This window comes from Microcaecilia unicolor, chromosome 13 (genome assembly GCF_901765095.1).
Source record: "Microcaecilia unicolor chromosome 13, aMicUni1.1, whole genome shotgun sequence".
NCBI lineage: Eukaryota > Metazoa > Chordata > Amphibia > Gymnophiona > Siphonopidae > Microcaecilia > Microcaecilia unicolor.
The window spans coordinates 25426524-25441045 of NC_044043.1; the positions used below are offsets into that span (position 1 = coordinate 25426524).

Here is a 14522-nt window from a genome sequence, read left to right on the forward strand (position 1 = left end):
AGGGCGGCCACGCCTTCTTAGCAAGGCCCTCTGTAGCAGGGCAATGAGCAGCCCCAGCAGTACCCTTAGTGGGCCCTGGAGCTGCTCATTGCCCTGTCGTAGGGCTCTCACCTCCTGCAGCAGCTGGTGCTGGCCAACTATAAGCTGCTGCTGGCCATCTACCAGCTGCTGCAGGAGGCGCACCACAGTGGCAGGGCCAAAGGCTGGAGGTGGGCCAGGGGACACGGAAGATGGCCCAGGGGATGGAGGTGGGCCAGGGGACACGGAAGCTGGCCCAGGGGATGGAGGTGGGCCAGGGGACACTGAAGCTGGCCCAGGGGATGGAGGTGGGCCAGGCGATGGCGCTGCCTGAGGGGAGGGAGAGGCCTCATACGGAGCTGCAGGTGGGGAGGGGTCCTCATGATTGTCCTCATCCTCCTCATCTATGATGAGGACTCCCTCCTCCGAGTCCTCCTCCTCCTCCTGGTGGGCTGCCTCCTGGCCTGGCTGCTGCTCCTCCTCCTCATCCAGCTGCTCCTGCTCCTCCTCCTCCTCCTGCTCCTCCTGGAGGTGGTGGCCCTCCTCATCCTGGTGCTCAGCTTCCTGCTGGTGGAGCCCTGTGTATGTAAAAGGAGTGTGATTGAGATCAGTGCATACACCATGGCTTGCATAGTGCAGTAGCTGGGTGGCGTGAGGCAGGGGATGGGGCAGGGTGTGGTAAGGCGTAGCCTATGCCCATGGGGAATGAGCTGCATCAGATGACATGAAACAGAACCCTGGACCCTCCTCTGACACACACCACGCAGGACATGTTGCCATACCAAATTCATTGCTGACCAGCATGTTTGCATTGTGAGATGCAACGAGGGGTTGATGGGCAGTTGTTGTAGGAGTTATTGGGGGGGGGGGGGCAGTGGGAAGGGTGTTGAGCACAATTCTTTTATGTGATTTAGGCCATAACATGCAGTACAAGTAGGGCCTCAGGCAGCTGTACCAGGACACAGTAATCAGCCACCACAATAAGGGGAATAGTAAAGTGTGGCATATCATCTCATTCATCTCGGGGGGATGGTCGGACGTTGCAGGCACGCTCATGGGAGAACCCCTGCAACCTGCATCCTTGATCTGGGACAGATATGGTATTACTAGGTGCCTATTAGGCACATGGGAAGTGATATTGTACAACACATTTGCTTTATTCATGAAATGTATGTAGTAATCTGTACAGGTGTCCTGTTTTTGAATACTTATGGCGAGCCCTGAGGTGCCTTTGCACCGCCCGGATGAGGTCGGGCCTCTCCCGCCTCACCCGCCGGAACCGCCTCCTCAGGGACTCCAGGTCCCGGTGGACTCCAAAGCGTCTGTAAGATATAAGTTTGTAGAGCAGGGGTCAGGGATGTTGGTCCTTTTTGTCCTCTGCACACATTCATTTGCTATTCACATACCAGAGAGAGAGGGTCTACAGTGTTGGGGGGGGGGGCACCTCCATTGGTAGTGAATCATAGGAGCCACCTTTTTACCATTTTGGGGGGTGGAACCCCCAGTGGAGATGACCCCTCCCTCCATACATATTTGATATTGGGGGTGGGGTGGTGAAGCACCCACAGCAACCACCGAGTTGGTTCCTATGCAGATGATGCCAGAGAGGTGGGCATGAGGCCAGACAGTACCGTTTGTATACATTATAATGTATGCTTGTTAAACTACTTTATATGTGTTATCATGACCATGTTATAAAGTATGGTATAGGTTTCATTGGTCTCATGCTTCCACTATTCGGAGGCGTTGTAACCCACTGGCTGCAAAGAGGGGTTGGAAAATGTGGCCTTCACATAACTAACGAAATTGTCACATAACACTAATAGCATTTGTCACATACCTAACCTAACGAAATACATTCTTGTAGGGATGTGGGAATGGTGGTCGTTTCAATAACATACAAATTATTAGTGATTGTGCATGTTCCTATATTACTCATGATCCTTGCATGGACACTCCAGTTACTGCTGGTAACATTGATGACGGAGCTGTTATATGTGTAGGTACAGGAGGGGAGGGGGGTTGGGCCATAACCTTACCTTTCTAACCTTTCCCGGATGCGGGACCAGGCTCGCATGGCCTGCAGCCTGGGGGGCAGGTGGTGGTGCTGGATAAACAGCGTGTGCCGGTGCCTTACGCACAGCCGCACCAGCAGCAGGCTCTCCTCCTCTCCAAAATTTGGCTCCCTACGTTGTGCCATTTTTCCACGTGTTGGAAAAGAAGTGCCTTATATAGACGACCTTGCGTGAGGGACGTCGTTTCATGCACAGCTCCATATATGGATGACCATTCCATATATGGCCCCTATCAGCACGTGGACGCCCTCGTAAGCATAGACGTCTTTGACGTGCACATGCCTGCAGGAGTGTGAAACGTGCCTTATATAGATGAGTATGACGCACCCCACCCGACCCTTTTCACATATACAGAATATGCATTTACTGCATGTTCAGTAGGTGTACAGTGCATGCAGATCCGGACATTCAGATGGGCACATATGATGAAAGTATGGGTGGAGCAGCATGATATGTCTGTAGTTGACACATATATGCGTTCCTCATATATTTCCGTACCTGGATGGCCTGAACAACATGTACTGTACTTGCGATACACCTATGTACATTATTTTACACACCACGTGATTTGGTCGTTTGCACCTGCAATAATCGACCGTGTTAGGGCGTCCAATTTAGTCACGCTTATGCGCTCGTCATTTGATTGTTTTCTTACAGGGATAATCGATTATCGAAAACGCCCACACTATTTTTCCATTATACAGGTCTATTTTTGGACGTTTTCGTAAGAACGTCCTAATTCGTACTTGGACGATCTTTCCATTATGCCCCTCTAAATGTCTCTTGGATGGGAAGAATCCAAGCAATAAAAATGATGCTCCTCCCTAAAATGCTATATTTATTTATGGCACTGCCCATCCCAATCCCACGTAGTTTCTTCGAGCGACTTCACCGTAAATTATTCTTATATATTTAGAGGAAACGCCCCCCGAGGGTGCGAAGGGCAACCATGTTCCAGCCGCATAGCCGGGGGGGAATGGGAGTCCCAAATTTTCTACTATGTTATAAGGCAGCGCAATTAAGGATCTTAGCGGATTGGAACCCGTATGCGAGCAAGAAATGGTTACATTGGGAGAGGGCGTGGATGGGGACACAAGCATTAGGAGATACACTGTGGCTTCCTGGTAGAGAGCTCTTGGAAGTGACATGAAGACAGCCAATGGGGATCAGACATATATTGACTACGTGGTACCAAATCAGGAAACAGTGGTTCCCGGAGAGAAAATATTACCTCCAGACATCTATATCAAAGGCGCCGGGGTTTAAACTGGGAGGTACTGAGAAAGTATATTGGGAATGGTCGAGGGCGGGGTTGCATACCCTGGGCCAACTGTGGGAGAAGGGAGAAATGGCTAGCTTTGATAGGCTACAGGAAGAGTATGGGCTACCCCCTAGAGATCAAGTCTTCTATTGTAGCGTCAGACATTATATAATGACGTGCGCTAGGGAGGAGCTTGAATTAGAAGGAACAAAGCTAGAAGGCGCATTAAGAAAAGGAGGGGGAAGAGGCAGTGTAACACGGATTTACCAGGCCCTAATCCAGAGGGGGAACCCACAGAGAGTCTATACCAGCAGGTGGGAGGACACACTGCAATCAACATACACACAACAACACTGGGAGAAATGTTATAGACTACTATTTAAACCATCTTTAGCGCAATCCACGAGGGAGAATGGGTTTAAGATATACTATTGGTGGTACTATACACCGGATAGGCTGCAACGTATTTATGGGGGAGTGTCTGCTGCCTGTTGGAGGGATTGTGGGGCAAAGGGCACATTCATACACATATTCTGGGAATGCCCTAAGGTGCAGAAATTTTGGAAAGAAGTGATGGCCCAGGTCAATACGGTACTGCAATGGGTATATCCATGTAAGATAGAGCACTGCCTACTGCATTTTCCTCCCACAGGGATTAAAATAATTTATCATAAGTTGGCGACGCAATATATGGTGGCGGCAAAGATAGCAATAGCAAGAGCCTGGAAACAGCCGAGTCTGCCAGACATGAGCATGGTATTCCGCAAAGTGGGATACTTGTATCAGATGTCAAAACATACTGCATTGAGAAGGGGTAAAATGGACTTCTTTTTGAAAATGTGGCAGCCATATGAACAATATATAAATGGAGGTCAGCCTAGCCAAGAAGGGGGGAGGGAAGGGAGGGGGGAGGTAGTGGTATAATGTACTAGAATAGATAATCCAGTTTGTTGAGCATTCAGCAGCAATCAAGAATCTGTAATGCTATATGAAGCAAATGAACAAAGTTGGCAATTCTTGTATGTAATTTGAGATTTCTCTCATTTAATAGAAATACTTTAAAAAAAAAAAAAAGGGAGATTTGCGGAATGGATACGCCTTATATATAAAACTCGGCACGGGTGAATGGAGCTTTGACTCGACCCTTCCCCTTACACAGAGGCACTAGACAGGGTTGTGCGATCGCCGTTGCTATTCGCTATGGTGATGGAACCCCTGGCCGCCAGGATTAGGGCGAATCAGGAGATTGGGGGCCTTAGGGGAGGGGGTATAGAGACCAAGATGCTCCTCTTCGCAGATGACATCTTGTTCACTTTAAAAGACCCGGTAAGAGCTTTTCCAGCGATAGACGAGGAACTACAAAAATATGGAGCACTGTCGGGTTTCAAAATTAACTTTGACAAATCAGAAGCACTCGACATAAATATACCTCCCCCAATCTTAGCTAGCCTGCGGCAACAATACCCATGTTCACTTGTCTATTAGATTGTAAGCTCTTTGAGCAGGGACTGTCTCTGTTTGTTAAATTGTACAGTGCTGCGTAACCCTAGTAGCGCTCTAGAAATGTTAAGTAGTAGTAGTAGTAGTAGTACAAATGGGCCAAGAAATCAATTAGATACCTGGGAATAAATATACCTAGACGGATAGAGGACTTATACGAATATAATTTTCCCAGTAAGATACGAGAATTGTTTCGAGAAATAGAGAGATGGGAAGGCTTGACACTATCCTGGGTGGGTAGAATTAATGCTATCAAGATGATAATACTTCCGAAATTGCTATATTTATTCATGGCATTGCCAATTGAAATACCAGAATCTTTTTTCCGGGGCTTGCAAGGCAAAGTATTCTCGTTTATCTGGAAGAAACGGCCACCCAGAGTAAGACGGGAAACATTGTACCAGATCCGGAATCGAGGAGGTATGGGAGTCCCGTCATTCTACGTTTATTATCGAGCAGGCCATCTGCGAATATTAGCAATTTGGGCCCAGGGCTCACAAAAAATATGGGCGGTTATAGAGCAACATTGGATGGCACCCTATCCCCTTAGAGCGGTACCGTGGCTCCCTAGAGACATGCTTAGGGATTTAATTAAGAAAAGTCCACCCTTGCTACAATGGCCTTTAGCAACATGGTACAAGATAAGAGAAAAGTTTTTCCCAGAGCGCTCATTCTTTAAACATACTTACCTTTGATTTGCACCCCACTTTGGCTCTGGTAATGAAGAAAGCATATACAGGGATTGGGAAGAGATGGGTCTCTATGAGTTGGGACAGATGTGCCAGGAAGGAGTGCTCCCCACTTATCATGAACTTTGTCAAGAGCATGGGCTTTCACCACTGCAGGCCTTTCATTACTACAAAGTACAAAATTACATTAAGCGGACAGCTGGGGAAGAACTTGAGCTAGCTGAAACACAACTGGAGAAGTGGATGACGGGGGGTGGGGACAAAGGGAGCATTTCCAGACTGTACAAAGCCTTATTGGCACGGGAGAACCCAGTGGAACACTACACACAGAAATGGGAGTTGGTCATGGGGAACACATCACACCCACACAATGGGCAAAGGCTTTCAAATCCCTGCTACGGGTGTCGGTATCTAGCACTATGGTAGAGAATGGGCATAAGATCCTTTATGGCTGTTATTACACCCCCAGTCGTCTAGCTAAGATGTTCAGATCACAACCTGCACAGTGCTGGCGAGGATGTGAAGTAGAAGGTGGTATGCATCACATGTGGTGGACCTGTGCACATGCACAAAGATACTGGGTAAAAATTGTAAACTTTGTCTGCTTAGTAACAGGCCAGCAATATCAGATGAAAATGGAACAATGCCTGCTACATTTTAAACCCCAGGGGCTGAAATTACAGATACATAAGTTTGCTACCCACGTGTTTGTGGCGGGTAAACTGTTCTTGGCAGCATCTTGGAAACAGCCCAGTCTGCCAGACATTTCAGCGGTACTGGACAAGCTGAAATACATTCAACTGATGTCTAAGTTCACAGCAATGAGAAAAGGATGTCTGACTCAACACCAGAAAATCAGGGAGCCATACGAACATTGGTTGGCATCAACTATAAATGTCTAATACCATGTGCTCTGTTAAAGGAGTAATATGAAGGAATAACGGGGGGGGGGGGGGGGGGGGGGGGGAGGGCTAGGGAATAATGAAGGCATACCAGAGGAATGTATCGTTAATGAGGAGTTAACATATTGCATTATGAATATAGTATTAGTCATAGGCGGTCGGTGGCCCAACGTGTTTGGAGAGGCTAAAGGGGGCGGGGTTAGGGTGGGGCCAGGGTGAAGCTTAAATCCATAATCCTATATAATAAAACTCACCCTCAACGTTCTGAGGACACTGACGTCACTTCCTTCATGAAGGGTTCGTGGTGGTGAAGCCACCGAAAGCACCAAGTCTCTGGGCCCCGCCCTCGCGTCAAACGTGATGAAGTCGAGGGCGGAGCAATGGCGTCACGCATCGAGGGCGGAGCAATGGCGTCAGTGGCTTCAGAATGACGAACGGGTGGGTAGGGAGGGAGGAAGGGGGGTGTTGGGGAGGAAAACCTTGCTAGCGCCCGTTTCATTTGCTCCAGAAACGGGCCTTTTTTACTAGTTGTCTGATAACACACAGAAAAAATAAATAAATAAAAATAAAAGTCACAATTAATACCTTTTATTAAATTTAGATATTAGATATGTATCATATGTCAAAGAATAAAGTGGTTGCTCAAAGCATATTCTAACCACAATCGCTCAACTGCAAAACACTATGCACAACTTTGTGCAAAAACACACTCAGAACCTTACTGTACCATAAATATTACACTGGGCAGAACCTAATACACCAATATACCACCCATACGGAAAATGCAGACCGTCAACAATATGAAACAAGGGATCATATCATCACAATTCTCATGTAGAGCCACAAAACACCCGAATTCATGTTTAATGTAGGATAAAATGCCATAAATAAGTAAATAAATATAAACTTTTAATGTTGAGCACCTGATTCTCAAAGTGGACATATTCCAAACACTATAATGAAAATAAAATTATCTTTTCTACCTTTGTTGTCTGGTGACTTTTTCTGATCATGCTGGCCCAGTATCCGATTCTGCTGCTATCTGTCCTCAGTGCAGGTCAGGAAGTCATCCTTGTTAAATATCTCCCTGGCAACCCAGGACACCTCCAGCCAACTCCCCCTGCTCTCCCAGCAGTAAAGTAAACAAATTAAACCATAAACCAATTTCTACAACTGGTAAGGGTAGATGGCTTTCACTGCAGCTCCAGCTGTGAGGATGGAGGTAAATCAACAATTTAAACCCCTCAGAGCAGCGGGACTCCACAGCTGATCCATCCTGCTGCAGCAGGGGAGGCTTAGCCTCTCCAAGCCTCTTATACTGGGCGCCTATGGTATTAGTTCTGTTGTATTGAGAGGAATTATGTTATATAAAGCTGGTTTTGTATAAAATGAAAATGCATAAATAAAAGTTAAAAAAAAAAATCCATTTGACAGCTCGAAGTCGCAAACAGCAAGGATTTACAAATGGGGATCCATGCAGCTCATTTGCATGCGATCCCCTTTGTGCATTGCTGACTGTTAGCTTAAAGCCCACCTCTTCAATGCTGCGTTCGGCACCTAACTCTTTCAGGAAATCCAGACTGCCCCAATTTGACTGCCCCTATCAGACTGACTGTTCACGTGTCCTTTAGATTGTAAGCTCTTTGAGCAGGGACTGGCCTTCTATGTTAAATTGTACAGCGCTGCGTAACCCTAGTAGCGCTTTAGAAATGTTAAGTAGTAGTAGTTTTTCCATAACCGACTGGAGCCCCGGCAGACATGTTTTTTTCCAGGCTGTCGCATTGATCAATTTGCATGCCACAAATAAGTAGGTGGCAAAGTGATGAGTCGAACCCTGAACTCCCCTCGGTTTAAAATGTAATAGTGGTCCATGCTTAGGGGATAAGCCACCTCTGTTATCTTATATAACACATCTACTATCTTTGACCAGAGCTGGCGTGTATGATACACGTTCCCCTTTAAGCCACACTGCCGCCAACATAGATCAGATCCTGATTTGTACATTTTCACCAATCTGCTAGGAGTATAGTACCAACAATATAACATCTTGTAACCATTTTCAACCAGTGCACTTGATATTGATACTCGCAACAGTGACCTGAGGGACTGTGACCACCTAGTGGCCTCGTAGGTCACTCCCATTGCAGTTTCCATTTGGATGTGTAATACTCCAATGGGTTGTCAGGTGCCAGGAGGGCCTTATACAAACGAGTTACCCACCTCTGCCTCCCCCCTTTTGCATACTCTGCACCATGAGAGTTTCGGACAGATTTAGTTCTTCTTCCGCCCGTCTCTTAATAAAGTCTCGTACCTGGAGATATTGTAAGGCCTGTAAATGGGAGAGCCCATGTCCCTGACACAGGTCTGCGTAAGAGACTATATTATCTTGTTCATACATCTGGCCTAGCTCATATAGGCCTAGTTTTTCCCATTCCAAATATGCTGCATCCATTTGGCCCGGTCCAAAGTGGGGAGCAAATCTGAGAAACATATGTTTGAAGTATGTCCTCTCAGGAAAAAGTTTTTCCCGCACCTTGTACCATGTCGACAGGGGCCAGCGTATTAGAGGGTGGGCTTTCTTTTGTTATTTCCCTGAGTTTAGTGCTCGGTAGCCAGGGTACCGCATGTAGTGGAACTGGATCTAACCACCACTGGTCTCGTTTGGTTCCTATTTTATCTGACTTTTGTACCCAGGATGCTATGATTTTTAGGTGAGCAGCTTGGTAGTATGCCTGAAAGGATGGGACCCCCCATCCCTCCTCTATCCTTTGGTTGATATAGCATTTCGCTGCGTACCCTCGGGGGGTTTCTTTTTCCATATGAAAGCAAATACTTTCCTCTGCAGATTCCTCAAAAATCCCCCTGGCATGTCTATGGGGAGTGCCATGAATAAATATAGTATTTTGGGGAGAATTATCATTTTTACCGCACTAATTCTGCCCATCCATGAGAGGGTCAGTCCCTCCCATCTCTCTAACTCCTTAAAAAGGTCACGTACTTTGTCAGGAAAATTGTATTTGAACAGTTCATCTACGTTTCGTGGTATATTAACTCCTAGATAGCGTATGTAATTGGTGGCCCAATGGAATGGGAATTGTTGCTTTAATTGTTCTATTATCTCTCCTGGGACCATGACCCCTAATGCCTCAGATTTATCATAATTGATCTTAAATCCCGATACCGCCCCATAGCTTTGGGTTATCTCCTTAATCTGTGGGAAGGAGATTGCCGGATCTTTCAGGGTACGTAGAATGTCTTCTGCAAATAGGAGAAGCTTGGTTTCCATGCCTGCCCATCTTAAGCCTCTGATCTCGTTCTGAGCTCTAATTTGTATAGCTAGCGGTTCCATTACCAGGGCAAATAACAATGGTGACAGGGCACAACCCTGTCTAGTGCCTCTCTGGAGCTGGAGCGGGCACGAGAGGTGGCTATTCACCCGCACCATGGCTTTCGGGGTATCATAGATCAAATGCAGCCAGGTCCTGAATTGTCCCGAGATACCCATCTGCTCTGTTACCGCGAATAAAAAAGGCCAACTCACTCTGTCGAATGCCTTTTCGGCATCTAGTGACAGTAAGCAGAGTGGAGTTTTGCTAATGCACGCGGTTTGTATCATGTGTAGTGCTCTTCTAATATTGTCGAATGTCTGACGGCCCTCCACAAAACCCGCCTGATCCTCATGAACTGGCAGTGGGATGTATTTCTGCAGCCTAGATGCCAGTATCTTAGTAAAGATTTTGTAGTCTGCTCCCAATAGGGAGATAGGTCTGTAGGAGCTACTGTGTTGTGGGTCCTTACCTGCTTTAGGTATGACTATTATAGTAGCTAGGTCCCAGGTCGGCGGAAATCCCGTTGTCTGGTCTAGTGAATTAAATACCCTTACCAGCAATGGGGACAGCAATTTACCAAACATTCTATAGAATTTATTTGTGAATCCGTCAGGACCCGGTGCTTTGTTTATAGCTAAATCTTTGATTGTTTTTTCAATTTCTTCTATTTTTATGAGACTGGATAGAGACTGAGCCGCCTCATCCGAGAGCTGCAGAATCTCAATTTTCGCCAAGTATAGCGGTTTATAGCCTCTGGGTCAGGCATGGTTTCTGGTGTATATAGATTTTGGTAAAAGGATCTAAAAGCTGATTTGAAGAATTCCGTCTCTGAGTTTTTGACACCCTTTTCGTCTAATAGACCTCCCACTGCATTTCTGGTAGTTTGGTGTTTCAGTTTATGAGCTAAGATTCTGCTAGATTTATCGCCAAATTCAAAATGTGTTTGACGTGCCTTTTGTAACTTCTCGGATAAGTCTGCTAGCTCTAATTCTTGGAGTTGGAATCGTAGCGCTTGAGCCTGGGTTAATAAAGTAGGTGATGGCTTTAGTTCTCCTCTTCACTGAAGCGTTGCTGCTGCCAGGTCCTGATAAATTTCAATCTTATAGGAATCCCATTTGAAATCTTGGACTTGGCGCGCTGCCTTTAGTATCTGTTCCTTCAACTTGAAGCTTGTAAAGCATGCTATAATGTCTTTTGGAATATTGTTTTTCCCCGGGCCCAGCGCTCTATGGGCTCTTTCGATCTGGATAGCTTCTGCCTCAATATTTGTATCATTTGCCGCCAGCAATGCTCTAACCAGCTCCTGTACCACTCGTTCACTGTTTTGGTATGTGGGGGTTTCTGGCAAGCCTCGGAATCTTAAGTTGTTGCGGCGTTCTCTATTTTCAAGGTCTTCTACTTTTAGACCCATCTGCTGATGTTCTTTATGTAGGCTTGAGATCTGCTGTTCCAGCGATCCTATTATCTCATTGTGAGATTCTACTTGTAGCTCCGTTTCTTCCAAGCGGGACCCTAGCTCGCGTATCTCGCTTCTTAGGTCCGTTCCGAGTGTCGCCACCTCCGACCGTAGCACCTTTAGGTCTGCGCTAATGTTCTGCAGCCAATTTTGGAGCACCGGTGGAAGTTCCTCCTCATCACGGCCCGGATCCAAGTGCTCCGATGAGATGCCTGTTGAAACTGCATGGGTGGCTTCTGGCGCCGCTTGTTGTTTCCGGGCCTCGGCCATTTTGTCTCGAGGCGTCTCTGCTCCGCCTGAAAAAGCGAAGCGGGAGAGATTTACCTCCGAAGTTGCTTGGCTCGTCGTTTTCGCTGCTCCTAATGATCGGGAAGCCATTCACTTATAATAAGTTGTTCAGCTGAGCGTCAGAATGGTCAGAATCACTATTTTTCCTTATGGGGTATCGGGAGCTCTGCTCTCATGCGACCATGCTGTTTGGTGACATCACTTCCTCTTTCTCATTACGTAGTTATAATTCAGGTTCCTCTTTCCCACATGCATCTCTTTGCACTTGCTCACATTAAACGTCATCTGCCATTTGGATGCCCAGTTTCCCCAGTCTCATAAGGTCCTCTTGTAATTTTTCACAATCGTCTTGCGATTTAACAACTTTGAATAACTTTGTGTCATCAGCAAATTTAATTACCTCACTAGTTACTTTTTGTACTTGCTGATCCATGGGGTCTTTGACCACAGCGGTCTGAGAGCTAGAAGTAGCTCTTCCTTTCATCATCCTTTTCCCCATCAATACTAACAAGCAGAGTTCTTGGTTCCTGGTTCCTCAAAGACTCTGAAGGGGCTCCAAACGGGTTAGAGCACACCCTTTCAGGCACACGCCCGTGTGCGAGTTCTGTAATAGGGGCGAGATGAAATAGAGCCCAGAGCCTGAAGCCCTCAGTGCTGATGTCAGCAATCCGAATTGTCCATATCTGTGCCTACACATGTTGCCCTCCAGCGACACTGTCCAGTCAAGTAGGTGTTCTCACACACAGATACACTTGACAATTAGATAAACCTCTGTTCTTATGGAAATAAAGCTAAAAAAAAACCCAAAACCCTTAGGGGTTGATATTCCAAGTAATTTAAATGGGCAGGAGAGCCTGCCTAGCTGCTGATATTCAACAGCACTTAACTGGACATGTTGGAATGGGTAGGTTGAGAGGCAGAGCCAGAAGTTGTGCAGGTGCCGTCAATATTGAGTAACAGTTCCCTCATAGATAACGTAGATAACCAGGTATGTAAGGATTGTATAAACAGGCCTAACATAACTTCTGGGTGTCAGCCTGCAGTGTCCTCTTTTCCCTCCCTCCTAACCCCCGCAGCATGATCACAATCAATGACTCCCCCCCCCCCCCCCCTCGTCACAATCAGTGATCCCTCCCACCTTCCTGACACAATCTTGCACCCTTTCAGAACAGGCCTACCTTAGTCCCTGGTGGTTCAGTGGGGTGATGGGGACAGGAGCAAACACCACTTGCTCTTGTTCCTGCTCCTGCCCCTACCCCTAGTGACTCCATTGTAAAAATGGCCACCCCAACCTCTAGCAGTAATCCCAAGAGAATATTATAATGCCTCTGAATGAATTCTGTATGCATTTGTGGTAACTCCACCTCAAAAAAGATATAGCGGAACTGGAAAAATTACAGAGAAGGGCAGTAAAAATGATAATGGGTACAGGGTAGCTTCCTTATGAAAAAGCATACATACATTAGCGCTCGGTACCAACTGAGAGGGGATGTGATAGAGGCCTACAAAATTGGTGAATAGGAAAAGACCAGGAGACACACCATTAAACTATCAGGTAACAGATTTTAAACAAATTATTCCCGAAGGACGTGGTCAAAGCATCCAGCAAGGCTAGGTTTAAAAGCGGATTGGACAAATTCCTAGTTAAGAATTCCATAAACAATTATTAGTCAAGTAGATCTTAGAATGAGAGGCAGCTACAAGAAACAGATCTATTTTTGGAATCTGCTGGTTACCTCTTGGTAACCTGGATTAGATTTGGATTTAGCTCGCACCTGTTCAGTGGTATTTAAAGGTAAGACAGGATGCTGGACTCAGTCAACCTTTGGTCTGGCTCAGCATGGCATCGCTTACATTCTGATTTAGCAAACTTCTGAGCTAATGCGGTAGGACCTTAGGCCACCTTGGAACAGATTCCACATTGAATATCAACAGCCAGCCAGCCAGCTCAGCGTGTTTTCAGTGGGCATCAGCCTCTTCTACATGCTTAAACCACACTGAATATTGACCCCAACATATATACATGTGAAATCTGCCCATGTGGTTGTCTACAGGCAAAGTATTTGCTATCATGCTAATGCACATATTTTACACCTACAGAAATTTTGTAGCAGGCTATTTACACACACACATGGCCAGACAAAGTTTTTCATTCTGCTGGCTGCCATTCCAGAGGAGAAAAGTATATCATGTTATTCAAAAACCTCCCTTAATTAGCCCCTTGCATCATTGAAAATCTGTGTCAGAGTACTGCTGTGTGGACTGTTAAATGGGAAGCACAAATCACTCAAGAATGGTTCTGAGGAAAAATCTGTAAAAAGCAGGGATGTGGTGTGAACCTTTTATTCCAGAACTATAGAGAAAGGAGTAAATTATGGCAGAGAGGGAAGATCTTAGGGCCTCTTTTACTGCCAGGAATCACTAGCACAATTTAGTAAAAGAGGCCCTAAGTTTTTAATATCAAAAGAGGAAGGAAGATCCAAAAGTCGGGGAAGTTATTTTGTACTCATTCTGTAGTTCCTCTCCTATTCTCTTTCCCCTTGTCTCTTACAAACTCTGAGACTTTTTTCATCTGTTACGCAGTTGGCCCTTGTGCATTAGAATACACAAAACTGAAGACGGCGGATCATTACTGGACTGATCCTTCCGCGGATGAGCTTGTTCAAAGACACCGTATCCATGGAACACACAGTCGACAAGGGCAGGACTCGCCCTCTAAGCGCCCTGCACTAGGGGTAGGTAACTACTGTAGCTTCAATGTGGAGGATAATTTTATACCGTGCATTTGGTGCGTATGTTATCGTTGTTTGTCATTGGAATGCCACTATTTAGTCATAATTTGAACATCATTGCAGTTTACCAAAATGGAGCATTGAACAACTTGATTCCCTGGATTAAATGGTATTTATCAGCTAGCCAGTTTCAGGAATGCTTGATGAAACAACCACTTTTAATGCCAGTTTTACATATCTGGAAGGAGCTCTCCATTTGTATATCAACAAGA

The 14522-nt window shown here is 46.0% G+C and overlaps 1 protein-coding gene across 4 annotated transcripts in view; it reads left to right on the forward strand.

Annotated features, from left to right (window-relative positions):
• Window positions 1-14522, forward strand: part of SGSM2 (small G protein signaling modulator 2) — a 551979-nt gene that overhangs the window by 213988 nt on the left and 323469 nt on the right. For all 4 annotated transcript variants that reach the window (XM_030185728.1, XM_030185727.1, XM_030185730.1 and 1 more), the window contains exon 6: window positions 14102-14253. In XM_030185728.1, coding sequence (XP_030041588.1) covers window positions 14102-14253 — 152 coding nt within the window. The remainder of the gene's footprint in view (window positions 1-14101; window positions 14254-14522) is intronic.